Consider the following 16,162-nt stretch of genomic DNA (forward strand, 5'->3'; position numbering starts at 1 on the left):
CCTTTTCACTTCAGCTGAATAAGAAAAATACACAAATTCAACATAATATCACAATTGTTTAATGGATTACTGTATACTGTATATATTATATAACAATGTACGGATATACAACAACACAACGACATTCACTCCTAGATTGCAATCTGCTACACTGTGAAGAAAAAATAGTGCAGAATGAACACTATTAATTTAGCTAGCTTCTGTGTTTTTTACAGGGGTATGAAGACATGGTCAGGGTCTTGATTGGCTAATCTAAATTGTCGCAGCTGTTCTCCCCACTTCATGACATGACCATGCGTCTTTTTCCTCTGTAACCAGCTCTGGGTATGGTATACTGTAGATGGTCAGATGATACTCATTTGTCTACTTAACTCTTAGTAAATTAGCTCCCCCATATGTTCTGAAATTCTTTTGGTATTCTTGTATCCCAAAATGTCATTCAGTAACAATACAAGCAACACATAAAGATTTGAATTGAGAGCTTGTCCTGGACTCTCTTAACTAAGTTAATATTAACAAGTCTAAGTGCTACTCAAAGCCTGTGAAACTATATACAGTGTTATTCTTAAGACCTGGGTAAGCATACAGAACTGGTGAATGTTTAGAAAAGCATTCTTAATCTTCTTCTTTAGGTTTTTCCAATTAGTCTTAATGAAATGGCAGACAGATGTTTTTCACAACCCATTAACTAGGATCTTTCAGGGGTCACTAGAAAGACTTCACGAGGAATGACAGCAGCCGAAGATTGAGAGAAGGTAGAATTGTTTATTGAGATGCAAAGATTTGCCTTAACCTGCTTGGCTAAGAGCCAACCTCCTGGCCATTGGACGAGGAGGATAGGGCCCCCATGTGACCAATTGGGCAGCTGCAAAGGTGGAGAGGGGGTGGAGGAGGGATGCGACAAGGAGCGAGGAAGAAGAGAGGGTGACATTTGGTATATATGGAGTCTGAGTGCTTATGTCAGAATTAGTGAGAGTTTGCAGGAGCTGAGTTTAATGAGTTTGGCTGCCTTCATTCCTCCCAAACTTTCATTAAAACTGCATGAGCTATGGCCAGTTTTTGGAGGATTGCAAATGTTCCACCCATCCACATAAAGGGAGACAAAACTAAACCAGACAGCGTCTTACCTCTGTTATATTATTACCATCGCACCTCCTAATTTATATAAATGACCTTGATTCTGGCATAGGTATGTGAAAAGACTGCTTAAAAAGTTTCTAAAGGAAATCTACGATGCCTTTGGCACTGCTGTAGCAAATGTAAAACAATATATATAGGTTTAGTGGCACTAGAGGAAACAACCTGTAGTTCCTATTGTAGGTTATATTTATTCATAGTCATCTTCCAGACAATGTACAGAAAAGTGAGAAATATATATGGTGTAAAACTCAAAGGAAGTAATTTACTGTGAGAGCAGCATGGTGGAAGAGTGTTTAATACTGCTGCCTCACTGCGCTGGGGCCCTGGATTCAGTTCTGGACCTGGGGTTGCTATCTGCTCCAGCTTCCTACCATAGTCCAAAAACCTACTGGTTAGTTAATTGGCTCTGGTGTGAGTGTGTCTGTGTTTGTCTGTCCGTGACCTGTGATAGACTGGAGTCCCTACCAGGGTGTATTCTACCTTGCACCTGTTGTTTGTCAGGATAGGCTCTGGCTTTCTCATGACTTTGGATTGGAAGAAGCAGTTAGAAAATCAGTCGATTGAAGAATTGTAAAGGTGATAAAATGTATTAGTTAGACGTCACTTAGGATACTGAGATCACTTCTTAGGAGTTCAGGTGAGTAGCTGCGTCAGCATGCATAGGCTGCTAAGGAACAAGTAATAGGTTTATTCCATGCTGAAAATAGAAGAAAGAAAACACAACGTTTCGGCCGTGGAGCCTTCTTCAGGTGTGTACCAGTCACTTCTTAGTATTGCTTTATGAAATGGATATTGTTGCAATAGAAATAGTTCAAAGAAGAGGACTACAGTAACTGCAGGTTATTGGTACAAAGTAAATGAATCTCTGCATTCTTGAACAGAGGAATTAATTTGAAAAATATTTACCTCATAAAGCATTGCTTTTATTATCAGTAGCAAAATGAAAAAAAAGAGGCAAAACTGGAAGTTTAGATGAAGGGTATTTAGAACCAAGAACAAGACACACTTTTACACAAAGTGTGGCAGGTGGCGGGAACAAGTTGACAAGCCATGTTGTTCAAGCCAATTCCCTGGAATCTTTTAGGAAATGGCTGAGATTCTTGGATCAATAATCTACTAGCCCCTAAATGAGCACAATGAGCTGAATGGCCTCTTCTCATTTGTAACCTTCTTATGTTCTTAAATGATAGGTTTGTTGTCTGGCAAGATGTTTGCAATAGGATTGATTTTTTTCTGAAAAGCCGTTTAACATTACATTTCAGTTAGCGTTTACAGATTGAAATAAAACAGTCCCTGGAGGATTTGTGTCTACCACATTCAATCAGACTCTTTGTGATATAAATTACCCAGCTGGTGTCAGTATATATTCTAGCTGAATACACCTGATAAAACAAAGAGAGACTTGATACAAATGAAAGTGCTTTAAGGTCAGGGTTTATAAAACAAACAGGAAACTCCTTGCAGAATGAGAACTAAGCCTTTGTATTTATACATTGTTACCTGTGTAATTATTATGTAATACAAGAGTCAAAATCAGTTTGTGGGTACTCTGTGGATAACATTAATGAGATGTAATGTAAAAGCAGATAAACTTCACATTTCTTCCAACCTATATTGAACACTTGCTGCTGTGTAAACCAGATGCACATCTGCTATATGCAGTTAAATCAAGTTCAAGTGTTCAGAAAAAACTGTCGATGTTTGGAAATCACAAATCATGAATTACATAAGAAGAAGATTAGAAAAATGAGACATTTCTTATAGGTTTAAAGTCACTGTTTGCCAGTGTCCTTAAGTTGAGTCTAAGGACAGTCAGGGAGGACACAGCAATCGATAGAGTTGAGATGTCCAGACTTCTCTGTCAAGAGACAGGTTTTTATTTCATGTGCTGTTTGTGTTGGAGGTGTTCAACACCTGGATCTTACTGATTTACTTTACTATTTTTTTTCTGCAGCTGGAGTGGTATGAGGTCAAAGAAACACAGGAACCATTAGTTCTAGATGTCAAGAAAGAATATACAAACTTAGCTCTCATTAGAAAACGTGCCAATGGAAGAGGTAACACATTCCTATGCTATTCATTATGTTAGCTGCAGGTTATGAAAATGCCAGAATACATTGTGAGTTTTCAATATAACTTAATTATGTTATGAGTTGAAGGTAATGTTTTAATGTGCTTAAAACTGTTTTTTATTTATTTGATCCTTGCTTCATTTTTAGTTCATAATTCAGGATTTGCAGGCAAGGATGAGATTTTCCAAGATTGTATAAAAGTTTAATATTATTGAAGTATTGCTCACAATCTCTCATGAAAATCTTAAAATTGTAACCATAGTACTTAATTAAAATACAATCTGAAATCCTACTAGTAAAACTTGTAATGCTAAATAATAATTATTTTTCTCATGAAACTTTAGCGCCATCTGCTATAGCTTTTAATTAAGCATCTTGATTGAACCACAGTCTCCCACGTGCTCATCTAAGGTGTTCTTAAAGTAAAACTATTTCACTATATGAGATAGAAATAGGATCATATTATAAGGCAAAAGAAAAAACACACTGTGTTTGTCTTATAAACCTAAAAAATACAAAAATGATACATAATAATAACAGAGCTTGACTACAGCATAACATTTCTTTCACACTAATCATCTACTAATGAAGCATTAACAAATTAGCTCCAGCACATTAAAAAGTACACAATACCTACATTAATAGACTGATGTAATGATATTCCATTACATAACTCTAATATATTTTAAAATTAACTTTATTTTAATTGGTGGAATCTATTCCCTGCAATTCCATTATTTATAATATAGTTCACACAAATTTAAAATATCCAATGTCATCCAGTACTTTTTATTTTCTAGTTATAAATTCTTGGCTACAACATATTCAAGTAATATAGCAGTAACAGTCTTGTTTAAAATACTCCAGCGCTCCTGTTGCTTAAAACTAATTGTAGAATGAACCACTAGGCAGAAAAACTAGCACTTTCTGACTGTGTGAATGTGCATTTAAATAGGAAAGTAGGAGGTCAGCGAGCATGCAATCATTCCCGTGGGATTAAAAATGACAATAGGCCATGCTATTATTCACTTCTCTTGATTTACTACAAAGCTGTATATTTGAAATACCATCCCCCTCCACACCCCCTGAACAAATCCTGGCTGAACTTTACAATCAATAATACTGTTTATAACTACATAGTAAAGCCAATAACACATGAGTACCTCTTAAAATGCTGTAAACAATTGCTATAAACAATTGGCAGGTCTCTCTCTCTGTAGTAGACATTAGTTTTAGAGCTGCTGATATTGGAGCCATGTTTATGTTTAAATGGACTTTTGACATAGTTTTACGAAACAACAGATTTCCTGACACCAGTAATGGGTTTTCATAGCCCACTCTTGGCCTTCACCAGAAGAGGGTCCTTTTTACGCTTTTGGGCTAATAAAATTAATTTGGGGAGGGAGTACACTTGCCATCTATTAGGAGTGCAGCCCAGTTCTTCTTTACTAGACACTGTGAGATCATTACAGCCTATAAAACAAGGGGGATATTGTTTTTTTATGAGCTCTCTTTTAATCCCTGTAATGGTTCTGTAAGACCATTAGAGTTTATTGATGTGCTACACTGGTGCTCTTATGAAAACAGAGCTCTTTGTCTTAATCAAAGTTTTATACTTATGGTCTGGTAAGCCACATTTAAACCTTTCTTGACCTTCTCAGAGTCCTGTAGTAAACAACAAATCACAGGAATATAGTTGTTATGCGTGCTGTAGATATTATGACTTTAATATATGGAGACAGAAAACTGAAGATCGAGAAATCAAATAAGACTATACACTAAATCACACCTCTACCTGCTTGAAAGAAAAAAAAAGACCTGAATTTTTCTGCATCCTTAAAGTGAATATTCTTAATTTCAAAAACACTTAAAATATAGTCCTTGGTAAAATGAGAACTTTTGATTAGCTCATTGGCTCAAATACAGAACATTAAAGAAGAAGCAATTCATATTTATTTAGTTATATTAATGCAGGAATTTTATATTTAAAGGAAATATAGAAAAAAATAAATGCACACACAGTACTTTTGCTTTCCCCTAGGGAAATTGAATATGTATTTGAAATTCTCTAAAGATAGGGTTTAGCAACATTAATAATTTCAAAAGAACATAAAAGTGGTGCAGCAGCTTTTTGATATTTCTTACTGGTGCTACATTATTAGATATCGGATTTAGGGGGAGATAAGTTCAGGCTTATAACAGAAGAACATTAAAGTTTTGTGAAGTCGCTATATTGAAACATGATACTTGGTACTGTAGCTTCCTTAAGATGATAGTGCTTACACCTTATTTTTTAACAAAAAGGCATTATGTTTATAGGTTTTCAAATAAATAGATTGCTCTTGCAGTAATACATTTTCAGGTAAATGCTTGCAAATATTTTAGTTTAATGTTTAACATCTGCATTACTGAACTCTTTTTAATCTTCGTGAAAGATTATAAGGAGGTTATAATAAAAGTTTGTAAGAATGACAAGACCTAATATTTAGCAATCCCCAGCTCCAGGGTACAAATATGGGCCTCCAGATCACTATACTGTATCTGGAAGGCCAGAATGGCTTTCCTAATGCTATGACAAATACAGTATGGTGCTTCAAACAAAAAAGACCAAAATACAAATCTTTAACTTCAGTGTCAAATCAGTTTTACTATATGTAGCAGAGACATAGTGGACAACAGGAAATACAAGCAATAAAGCTCAACCTTTATAAACAAATGCCTAAAAAACATCCTTGACATACAAATGCCAAACATAATAAGTAATGAAGATCTATGGAAAAGTACAAACCAAGAAAAAAAGTGAAGTACAGATTAAATGGAGAAAATGGGCTGAATCGTACACAATGAGGAAACCAATGACTAACACCACCAGGCAAGCCATCACTTGGAGCCCACAAGGGAAGAGGAAACATAGAAGATCACGAAACTGCTTTAGAAGAGCAGTGGAGGCCGAACTGAGAGAAACGGGAACATCATGAGGGAGATGGAGAGAACAGAACAGCATTGAGCCTGCTGGAAAGCATTTGCAGATCACCTGTGCTTCCCAAAGAGCAAAAAGGTTAAAGAAGAAGAAGAAAAACACTGTCTCCTGGTGTGAGTCACTGAACATCATTTTCGTTTATTGGGAAAACCACTCGGTTTACTTTCCATTCTTGTATTAGGAATTTGTCTTTTCGCATACCCCAACTTGCTCCCCATGAGACACACAGATGGGGAGAGAAGCGTGAGGTCAGAGCAGAGAGTCAGCCATTTATATAGCACCCCTGGTGTAGTTGGGGTTAAGAGCCTTGCCAGGGGCCCAGCAGAGTATTCCTCTGCCGGCCACGGGATACGAACTGGCAACCTTCCAGCCACAGGTGTAGATCCTTAGTCACAGATCCACCACATGAAGCATGCATTAGTTTGATTAATTCGAATGAAGTTAATTTAAATAAATAAAACACTGTTTTGATTCAGATGATTTTCTATTCATGGCATTTTTAAAATTTTTCTAATCTATAGTGCTTTAGCCACTGAAACTTGTGCCCTATTTGTTTTGGTTGAACTTTTTAGACTTCTACTTTTGCCAGCAAGATAAATAAAAAAATATATAATTTAGGTATTTAGCCTGATTTAAAACAAGTCATAAAAGATGCTTTATGCTTTTTAATTATTAATACTGGAATAAAATAGAGGACAGAAAGACACGACAAACAATCCTGCACATTTCAGTAAAAGGTAGCAGGTACTGTTTACAGTTCTGTTGTTCATTTTACATGCATAAAACCAAATATTTCAGATTGAAATTTCTGTAGTACCAAACAAAAAAGAAAGTTACTGCCTTTTTGCAGTTCAAAGAAGGGATGAGCTGCCGTTAAAGAAGATAAAGTAATGCATGAATCAGTTCAATAATATTCCCAAAAAAACAAACCATGGGGAGTTCAATGAAGCAGTGAAAAAACACAATAGTGTCATGCTCTCCTTGGCTCTTGCACTCCAGGACAAGCTAGCTGTGGTGCAGCAGCCAGTGATATCATCATCAACCTGTCTCTCTTCTCCAGCTGCTGCAGAAAACTAATCACCTGGAGACTTCAGTTCAGTTCAGTTTATTAGTCATATGCACAAGTGCAATGAAATGCTTATAAAAGACTTGAAGACTTGGAGCGCCTGGAGTTGGTTTTCGACCACACCTGTTCCAGTGGCTCCTCAAAATAAATACTTGGGCCTGACAGAGCTTGGGGCTCTGCCATTGAGTTTGGACACTGAGACCCTCAAGCATCATCTCTGTGTATATTGCTGTGTTCTGCTTTGTTTGTTCTCCTTCTCGACTGTGTTCCCTGATCACCCCTCTGTGTTGCGCTGGCTTTGAACTTGGACCAGAACTTGATTTCAGCTTCTGTATTCTCCCTTGTCCTTTGCAATGTCTCCCCAGTTAAGAACTTTTGCTTGTCTTGAATCTGGCCTGTGCTTTACCTGTGCCACGCTCTGGACTCTCCGAGCTAGCCACAGCACCAGATTTTCCTGCTAACATGTCTCCTTGGCTTGGCAGTCTGCAAATATCCCTCACCCTGATCCCAGAGTGCACATTCCCCACCCGCTCCCTCCAGTCTCAGTAACGTGAAGCTTGGGCATTCCCTGTATGCTGTGTGCAGGTTTCAAAACCCAGGCGCATGTTTGTCCCATGATTGGGTTCTCTAACACACCTGAATCTCCGGTGTGGGTCATTACAATCAGAATATAATGTTGTACTGTTTTTCTCTATCAATTGCCAAACTTCAGATTCTACAGTTAAAGATACAAACACAATACAAGTACAAACACCTTAGCTGTTGCCGTACAGTTTGGATTCTCTTAAAACAAAATTATTTTAACTCACTTGCTCAAATATTACATCTGCTGATTGTAACACTATTGTTTTTACACACAGTACATTTCTAAAAAAGATTGTCAAATTCTGAATGATATTGTTTTCTCCACTCTTACAAGTTAAGGGATATATACTGTATAGATACTGTATATATGTTAGAACAGCAGTCTTTTAAACTCTGCCGTTTCACAAAATTCTGTGCGATAGCTTTGCTTGTTCCATACAAACACAAAACACAAAACAAGCTCAGAAAAAGAAAAGCACACATGAATACTCACATGAATGCACAGAAGAAAAAACAGTACAATTGTTTGCTTGTGTCAATGATAAAAGCACACAAAATCAACCTACTGTATTGGTAGCTTTGTCTATGCATTTTATTTTGCTTCTAACACATTGTATGCACTACAAAAAAGACTGAAAGTTAACAGATTATGTTTATTTCCAAAAAAGAGCTTATCAAAGCATCATTAAGCAAGGAAATGCTCTTGCTTTATGTCTTGGGTTAATGATCCCTGTAATGTCAGTGCCTTTTCCCTAGATCTGTTATATCTCTCTGAAGTAAGCTTTTTGGCATAGGGGATCTAACATGTGGCACAAAAATGACATTTTGCATGGATCGCAAACCTACTGAAAGGTACTGAAATGTGGTAAATTTAATGCATCGTATAACTTAAAGCTCATACATTTTAAAGAGGAGCTCCAGCATTCTCCACAAACCAGCAATTTCATCAGTTTTAAGATGTGCATTTTACTGTTTACCAGTGTAATTTAAAAGCAGCAGATGGATCTAAATTATTTAGATTTCAATGTGAAAAGTCATCGGTCATGTCATTAACCCAGTGTGGAATAATCATTGAATATTTCAATACAAATAGCAAAACAATTTTCTGATTTTAAAGAAAGCTGTTGTTTTAATGTTTAGTATGCATTTGTCTCAATGTGTTACAAGCAAACACAGACCTATTTTAAATGGAATTTATGGATCTCATGTGTGTAAGGAAAGTCTTAAAAAATGGGCCACTGTAATTTTACTCACTCACACTAAGTCCCTATTATGTCTAGGCTAACAGACTCAAACTCTTTTCATGTGTGGATTCCACCAAGCTCCAACACACAGACAAGTTTGAACATTTTTAAAACAGTAAGATTAATGTGTTTTCAATTTACAGTAGGTCATATTGCAATGCCTGAAGCAGAGACCGTGGGCTATATTAGGATCATACAAAGTCTGAAGAAAATAGATTTTATGGAGGGCCTGAGTGACCTTTTTCCTCTATAACCTTTTTTGTCTCATTTTTTAGTGTTACCCAATATAAAGATAAACATATAATATAGAACTAGACACCCAGCAATTCTAACCACAGGAAATACAACAGTAACACCCAGCTCAACTACTACTCAGTGAAACAAAGGACCCCCACATCCCATAACTTGGAGCAACATACAATTTACCTCCAGAGGAAGCTTGACAAGATGTCACTCAAATACAAACAGATGTTCTTAACCAAAAGCTTTGATTCAGCTGAGGGTTTCAAATGGGAATGTCATTGAAAAAGGTAGAATATCAAAACAAAAATCATTTTCATGTAATTGTGACTGAAAAACCTGGATCCGATTTACCCGTGCAAGATTTTGAAAAAGTGTCTCCATATAATGAATTACACCTCTAACATTCGTAAATTAATCATTACACAATTTAATGTTTTCAGATTTTTTTCAGCAGGTACTTCCTTTATTTGAACGTGGCTGCATAATGGCTTCATAATCCCTTCATAACTGCTACACAAGACATTATAATCACATGCATAATGATTCACAGGGACATGCAAATGACATAATGTGCATAAGAGGTCATGACATTTGTTTTAGCATCGTTTATAGCATTTGGTACGATGCGATACTAAAACAAAAAGTCGTGACTTCTTATTCAGATACTATGTAATTTACTGAATGCCGGTTTCTGTACAGTATTATGCATTTGATCATAATATCTTGTGTAGCAGCATGAAGGGATCATAAAGCCATCATACAGCAATATCAAATAAAGAGTTACTGGCATTATTTTATAATCAAAGCTTCTGTATATCTTCCACGCTGTGTATTTTAGAAAGAATCGTTAGTGCCTCACATCTACACAGCTTCTCATGAGTGAAATAGACCACTGAAGAATGGGGCAGCCAAATAAGGCATAACAAAATCATATACCCTGCTCCCTAACTGGACAATGCACAAGACACCCGGATCACAAGTTGATCACAAGTTTTTCATTTTTTTTCAAAATAAGAAACTACTACTATAATGTCAGGGCTGATAAAGTTAATAATGTTGATATTACTTAAAACAATACGAAGAACATGACCTCAGGCTCCCAGATGATTCTTTTTCTTTTCATGTTAAATTCTTATTCACATACAGAAGGGGAGACAATTAATGAAATGCCCAGAAGCACCCCACATTGTTCCTCTTCATTCAAGTGGTACTTTATAAATAATAACAGCTAGCTCAGGGTCGCTGACTTGCTTTCGATTGAGCACCATTCCAGTGTGACATGTTTCAGGTTGATTAAATTTATCAGTCAATATTTGCTTCAGCAATGGGCTACTGGAGAAGATCAATTCTCAACAAATCACAAATGCGTGTTAGACAGACTTGGTCCCGGATTAAATCAAAATCCCTACCCGCTCACCAATTGCAAATCACAATCCCAATACTCAATGGCGGGTTTTTATTGTGGAAAAGCAAAAAGCCTCTGGCAAAGAAAAAGCCACAAACGAGCACTGAGTTTGCTGTGAATGCCTAGTGGATGGAGTTTTGATTTAATCCAGGCTGTTGATCCAAATTTACGATAAAATGTGCCCCACTGTAAATGTCATGCTTCATAAGACTCCAAATTATATTTTACAAAGCACCTATAAGACCTAATTTAAAATATTGTGTTCGGTTCACAAAAATGATATTATAGCCTTAGAAAGAGTTCAGAGAAGAACAGGAAGAGTGATTCTTGTTTTCAGGGGTTTGTCACATACATGCACTGTATAGACAAATAAAAGGATCTACTTCTCTTCAGGCCAGGACAAAGGAGATTGAAAGGAGATTTGATTCAAGCATATAAAATCCCAAGCACTATAGACAGGAACAACCCAAGGGACTCTGTCATATTCAGCAGTTGAACAAGGACAAGAGATCGCTTTTGGAAACTAAAGAGGAGTTCATTTTAGGACTAAGAATAGGAACTGCTTCTTTACACAATGAATAAAGTACTGGGATTCCCCAAGTGGCTTTGCACAATTAGCTAAGCACAGCTGAGTTTAGGGTGTTGTTAGTTGGCGGCCTTTCTCAGCTCTGAGCGCCCCCTGTGGCCTCCTGGGATTTGTAGGCATGCTGCCTGTGTTGCCTGTGACATGTTAAGAGACAAATGGCTGGAAGGTGAGCAAGTATGAGAAGTCTGCTTAACATCCTCTTATTCTCCCCTGTGTGTGGTCACTGGGGTTTGTAGTTGCGGGGTGAGATGTGAACAACACACAACTGGCAATTTAAAACCAGGTGGATGTAACACATATTCGGTATATCTTTTCTTGTTTCTTTTTAAAAAAGAGAGAGCGATATGCAATTTGACTTTCACTTAAGTATGAAACAAACAAGATGGGGCCTCTTCTTATTTGTAAGCATTCTAATATTCTATCTTGTCTTCAAACTGCCCAGAAACATTACCAAAACAGTAAAACCTTGGCTTATCAGTGAATGACTTTCTAATGCAACTTAATATTTCTCTTTGATTCCATTCATTCTTGTGGGTTCTCTTCAGGAACATGTTTTATTTTAGCTAATCTTTATCCACTTAGGTCTTGATTTGGAACAAAGGTGGTAATGTTTCTTTTCTGAGACAACCTAAAATGGTAATTTTCTTGGTTGTTTCATCTGCTCAGTCCCCACCTAATTGAAATCTTGTCTTTTGGGAAACACTATTGTCAGCACACCATTTTCACTGTGTTTCACCTTTTTTCTGTGTTTCTGTTGATAGACTCGTGATTCATGAAATAATGAACTAATTGTTGTATTAATAAAAGGCCTTAATGTAATGTTCATGAACATGTGCACTGTGGTTGTCTTTGTATGTATGCTCATTTAAACCTTGTGTACATTACTTATCTTTTTCAGCCATTAACCCATACATTCCAAATTAACTGTTTTATCTGTTTTCCCTTTTTCTATTAGTAATAATTATATCTAATGTTTCTTATGATGTTTTTAAGTGTGTTTTCCTTGACTATAGACATGTTATGTAATGCATTCTTAATTTTTGGCACACAATATTTTTAAAGTGTTTTTCAGACAATTTGTTACTTTAAATTGATTAGTATAATTTTAAAGTCAAACCTACCTGCCTTTCTTAATTTTCTTTTCTCGTTTTCACAAATAGCTGTAGCTGCCACTGAATGTTATTTGTTCAAGGTTACTGTGAAGAATCAGGAAGACGAGGATGCTGAGAAAAAACATCACAAAGCCTGAAAGAGATCGTAAGTATGGTAAGTAACTGACCTGACAAGATACTGTATGCAGATCAAACTTTTTATTTCTCTTCTTCTTTTCTTGCTAAAGTAATATGCAGTGTCATGCATTTGAAATATTTTTTTCAATGACCCTTGTGTTACACATTGTCCTGTTACTACCATGATGGAATGCCACACTTTAAATGATGGAAAGTCTCTTGATGCAAAGGATGACTAGTCATTCATTAGGTTAGAATGGAGCAGGCATCAAGAAGGGATCAGGTGATTTTTAAATTCAGTGTGGCGAATATTGATAGAACATCTATAATGTACAGTATATTGAGTCTACAGGGTAAAGTTATTTGCTGAATGTCATAGAGACATAGATTCCAAGTAACATAAACCCAATGACCAAACCAAGGAAATAAGATATATTAACTTTTCTAAGTGAAGAAGGAAAAGAGGTCATGACTCCTTGAAAACCCATGTGACACATAACTTGAGGGAAGTGAAATAGTTATTGATTTTTGAGCCTCCTTTTTGTCATTTTAAGTTTGAAAATGCCATAAGCGATGAAAACACAGATTTTATGGTACTTACGGAGACAAAAGCACAACTTCAAAGACAACTGGTTTATGATTATGAGCTATAAAGAAAGCTTGTCAGCAAATTTTGATAGTTATGCAATTTGAAGAATATTATACTTCATGTTCAAAGGTATATTTAGTATTGTGTCACTTTATTGCATGTAATGGCTGATGACCCATCAGGGAGAGCTCTTAGTCTTGTAGTCACAGATGCAGAATTTACAGTATATTCTGTTTAATGTCTTTTCTTAAAGCATTTAGTTATCCAGTATTTTAAATTCCTTACTAAGTATTTACATGCATACAGTACAGCTTTTAAGCAATTTATACAGGTACAAAATGTAAATATGTTTGCTTCTGGGTCTGGATAAGGCACTTTTATTTAAGGCAAATTTATATGAACTAAAGTTCTTGTAGGAAGAAAAAATGGAGAACAAATATTCTGATCAAACATACAAATGAGAAAATGGTGGTGCCCCTTTCTGCATTTCCAACTCCTTTATTTATTCTCATTATATGTGAAAAAAGAAGAGGCTTTTACTGCCTTTTTCAACTTCTTCTTATAAATTATTTTTGATTAATATGAAAAGCTATTATAAATCTCCTATATTATTATGCAAAGAGCAACATGGGGTGCTAATAACAGTTACACACAGATATATAAAATATCAAATTGTATGTAGTTAACCTTTTGGTTTCCATAATATTAATAGATGATTCATACATCTGTTGAATACATTTTAATTTTCCTGAACCATGCTGTGATTTTTAAAAAATATAAATTGTAATAATCATTAATTTGATAGTGGGTGGCACAGTGGTTAGCATTGCTGCCTTGCTGTGTTGGGGCCTGGGGTTCAATTCTTAACCATGGGTGCTATCTGTGTGGAGTTTGTATGTTCTCTCCATGCTTATGTGGGTTTCCTCCCACAGTCCAAAGAGCTTTTTTGGGTTCTGGGAAAATTAACCCAGGTATGTGCCCTGTGATGGACTGAAATTACATCTAGGGTGTAGCCTTCTTAGCACCTGTTGCTGGGATAGGCTCTGGCTCCCTCATGACCCAGAAATGGATGAATTTAATAGTACTTTTTACGGATACAATAGGGTTTATAGACATCTGCATGATTCAGTTCAGTTCAGTTTACCTGTCACACGCACAAGTGCAAGGAGATGCTTATTTCAATATTCTGATAAGTTCCTCAAAATCAAAAATACAACTTATTGCATTTGGTCACAAAATACAACGGGCAGAGCGGTGGTTCTGTGGCTAAGAATCTGCACCTGTGTCTGGAAGGTTGCCAGTTCAAATTCTGCAGCTGTGAGGATTCCTACTCCGTTGGGCACCTGAGCAAGGCCCTTAACCCCAACTTCTCTGGGGGCGCTGTACAATGGTTGACCCTGCGCTCTGACCCCAGGCTTCTCTCTCCCTGTCTGTGTCTCATGGAGAGCGAGCTGGGGTATGCGAAAAGATGAATTCCTAATGCAAGAAATTGTATAGGGCTACTAAAGTGATGTTATGTTGTTATATTTGCATTGATACTTTTTAGTTCCGAAATGTTTTTATTAACTACTAAGAACACAGCCATACATCAAACATAATACATCCACTGTAGCACACGAAGAGAGGACTAATTAAAACATTCCTTGAAGATGACACAACGCATATGACCATGCTGTCTCAGACTGTGTACTAGCAAAATACAATGTGGTCCCACGTCTTCCCAAAGAAATGTCTAAAAATAAGTGCAATCAAGCATGGCTTATTGATATCTCATCCTCCAACTAACCTCGTAAAAGCTAGGTTTTGGCTGCAGTTAATTGTTGAAATAAAAATTGTTGTGACCTGGGAATCATTGAGCAGGAATAATCTAGGGGTCAGTAGCATGGTCACACCAGTCACATGCCAAAGCGCTTTAACACAGGATACTTGTCAGACCACTTGTAGGTGCAGTCGAGCAGTGAGTAGACCACGAGTATATCTGTGACAGAGAGGGTTACACAAGAACTCATGCAGAGACTCGTTCATAAAACTTACCATCTACTTTACCAGGCCAGAAAAGGCTGTTACCATCTCCCTGAAATGATTTTTTGAAAGAGTTTACTAGCATGGTTGTTGTCATACAAAGAAAAGGTCCAGTTTCCCTCATTTACATACACTGATCTTGTCTTTTATCAGCATGCAAAATACCACAAATTCAACGGATAGTGGTGACAGTTCCCTGGGTTTTAATCATGCAGAGTTTTTTTTTTTCCTAAATAAGCAAATATCTATTTCCCCCCTCAAGACCTTTGCAAAATGATATCCCTGATAGGAGATAATGGAAAACAAAAATAAAACAAATGTGAGGAAGCATGCTAATTTTTATAATAGGGATCTTAGCCTGTAGTGTTAGCCCCTAAAGAAGTCTTGTCATATCTGTTTTAATTTTATTCAGTGACTGAAACATATCCTCCTTACAAAGCTATTGGAAGTTACTAAAAGCAAAAGTAAAACCTGAGGACTGTTACAGAACAAATGGAATGAAAGATAAATTCTAGTCCTTGCAGCAAGACTCAAAGGCATACGAATTGATTTTGACTCATTTTGTTGTTGTTTTTTTAACCAACATGAGAGTGACCCAAGCTATTGCCAAAGTTCAAAATTCACTGTAGGAGTTTGAACTGGAAATATCAGAAACAAACAAGATAATGTCACCAGCACCGAACTGGACAACAAGACTAATGCGGATATGGTATCTAGCTTTTTTTAGTACTGTACCTCTGCCAAGTGGGAACTGAGGAGATTTCAATGATCAGATCGAAGGGCAACCTGTGGGATTGCACAAAGTACTTTTTGTATAAATGAATGGCAAAGCTCAAAGCCCAGGGTACATTTCAGGCAATCAAATACTTTCTTTGCATTTAAAGAAAGCACTGCTCAAGTTACTTTATTAGAGGCCAGATCCAGAATATGGAAGATGTTCCATACCTTATCAGAAAGAATGCACACCTGTCACAACTGTAGTCCCTCCCCCTTAAGGGTGC

At 36.6% G+C, this 16,162-nt stretch overlaps 1 protein-coding gene across 1 annotated transcript in view; it reads left to right on the plus strand.

Moving 5' to 3' along the window:
• The first annotated feature begins 773 nt into the window (after nucleotides 1–773).
• The window catches only part of fstl4 (follistatin-like 4), a 201,770-nt gene continuing 186,381 nt past the window's right edge, over nucleotides 774–16,162 (plus strand). The window contains exon 1 of the mRNA XM_088933418.1: nucleotides 774–924. Within this exon, the coding sequence (XP_088789544.1) occupies nucleotides 774–924 (151 nt within the window). The remainder of the gene's footprint in view (nucleotides 925–16,162) is intronic.

This window comes from Atractosteus spatula, chromosome 14, assembly GCF_055471065.1.
Source record: "Atractosteus spatula isolate fAtrSpa1 chromosome 14, fAtrSpa1.hap1, whole genome shotgun sequence".
In the NCBI taxonomy this organism is placed as follows: domain Eukaryota; kingdom Metazoa; phylum Chordata; class Actinopteri; order Semionotiformes; family Lepisosteidae; genus Atractosteus; species Atractosteus spatula.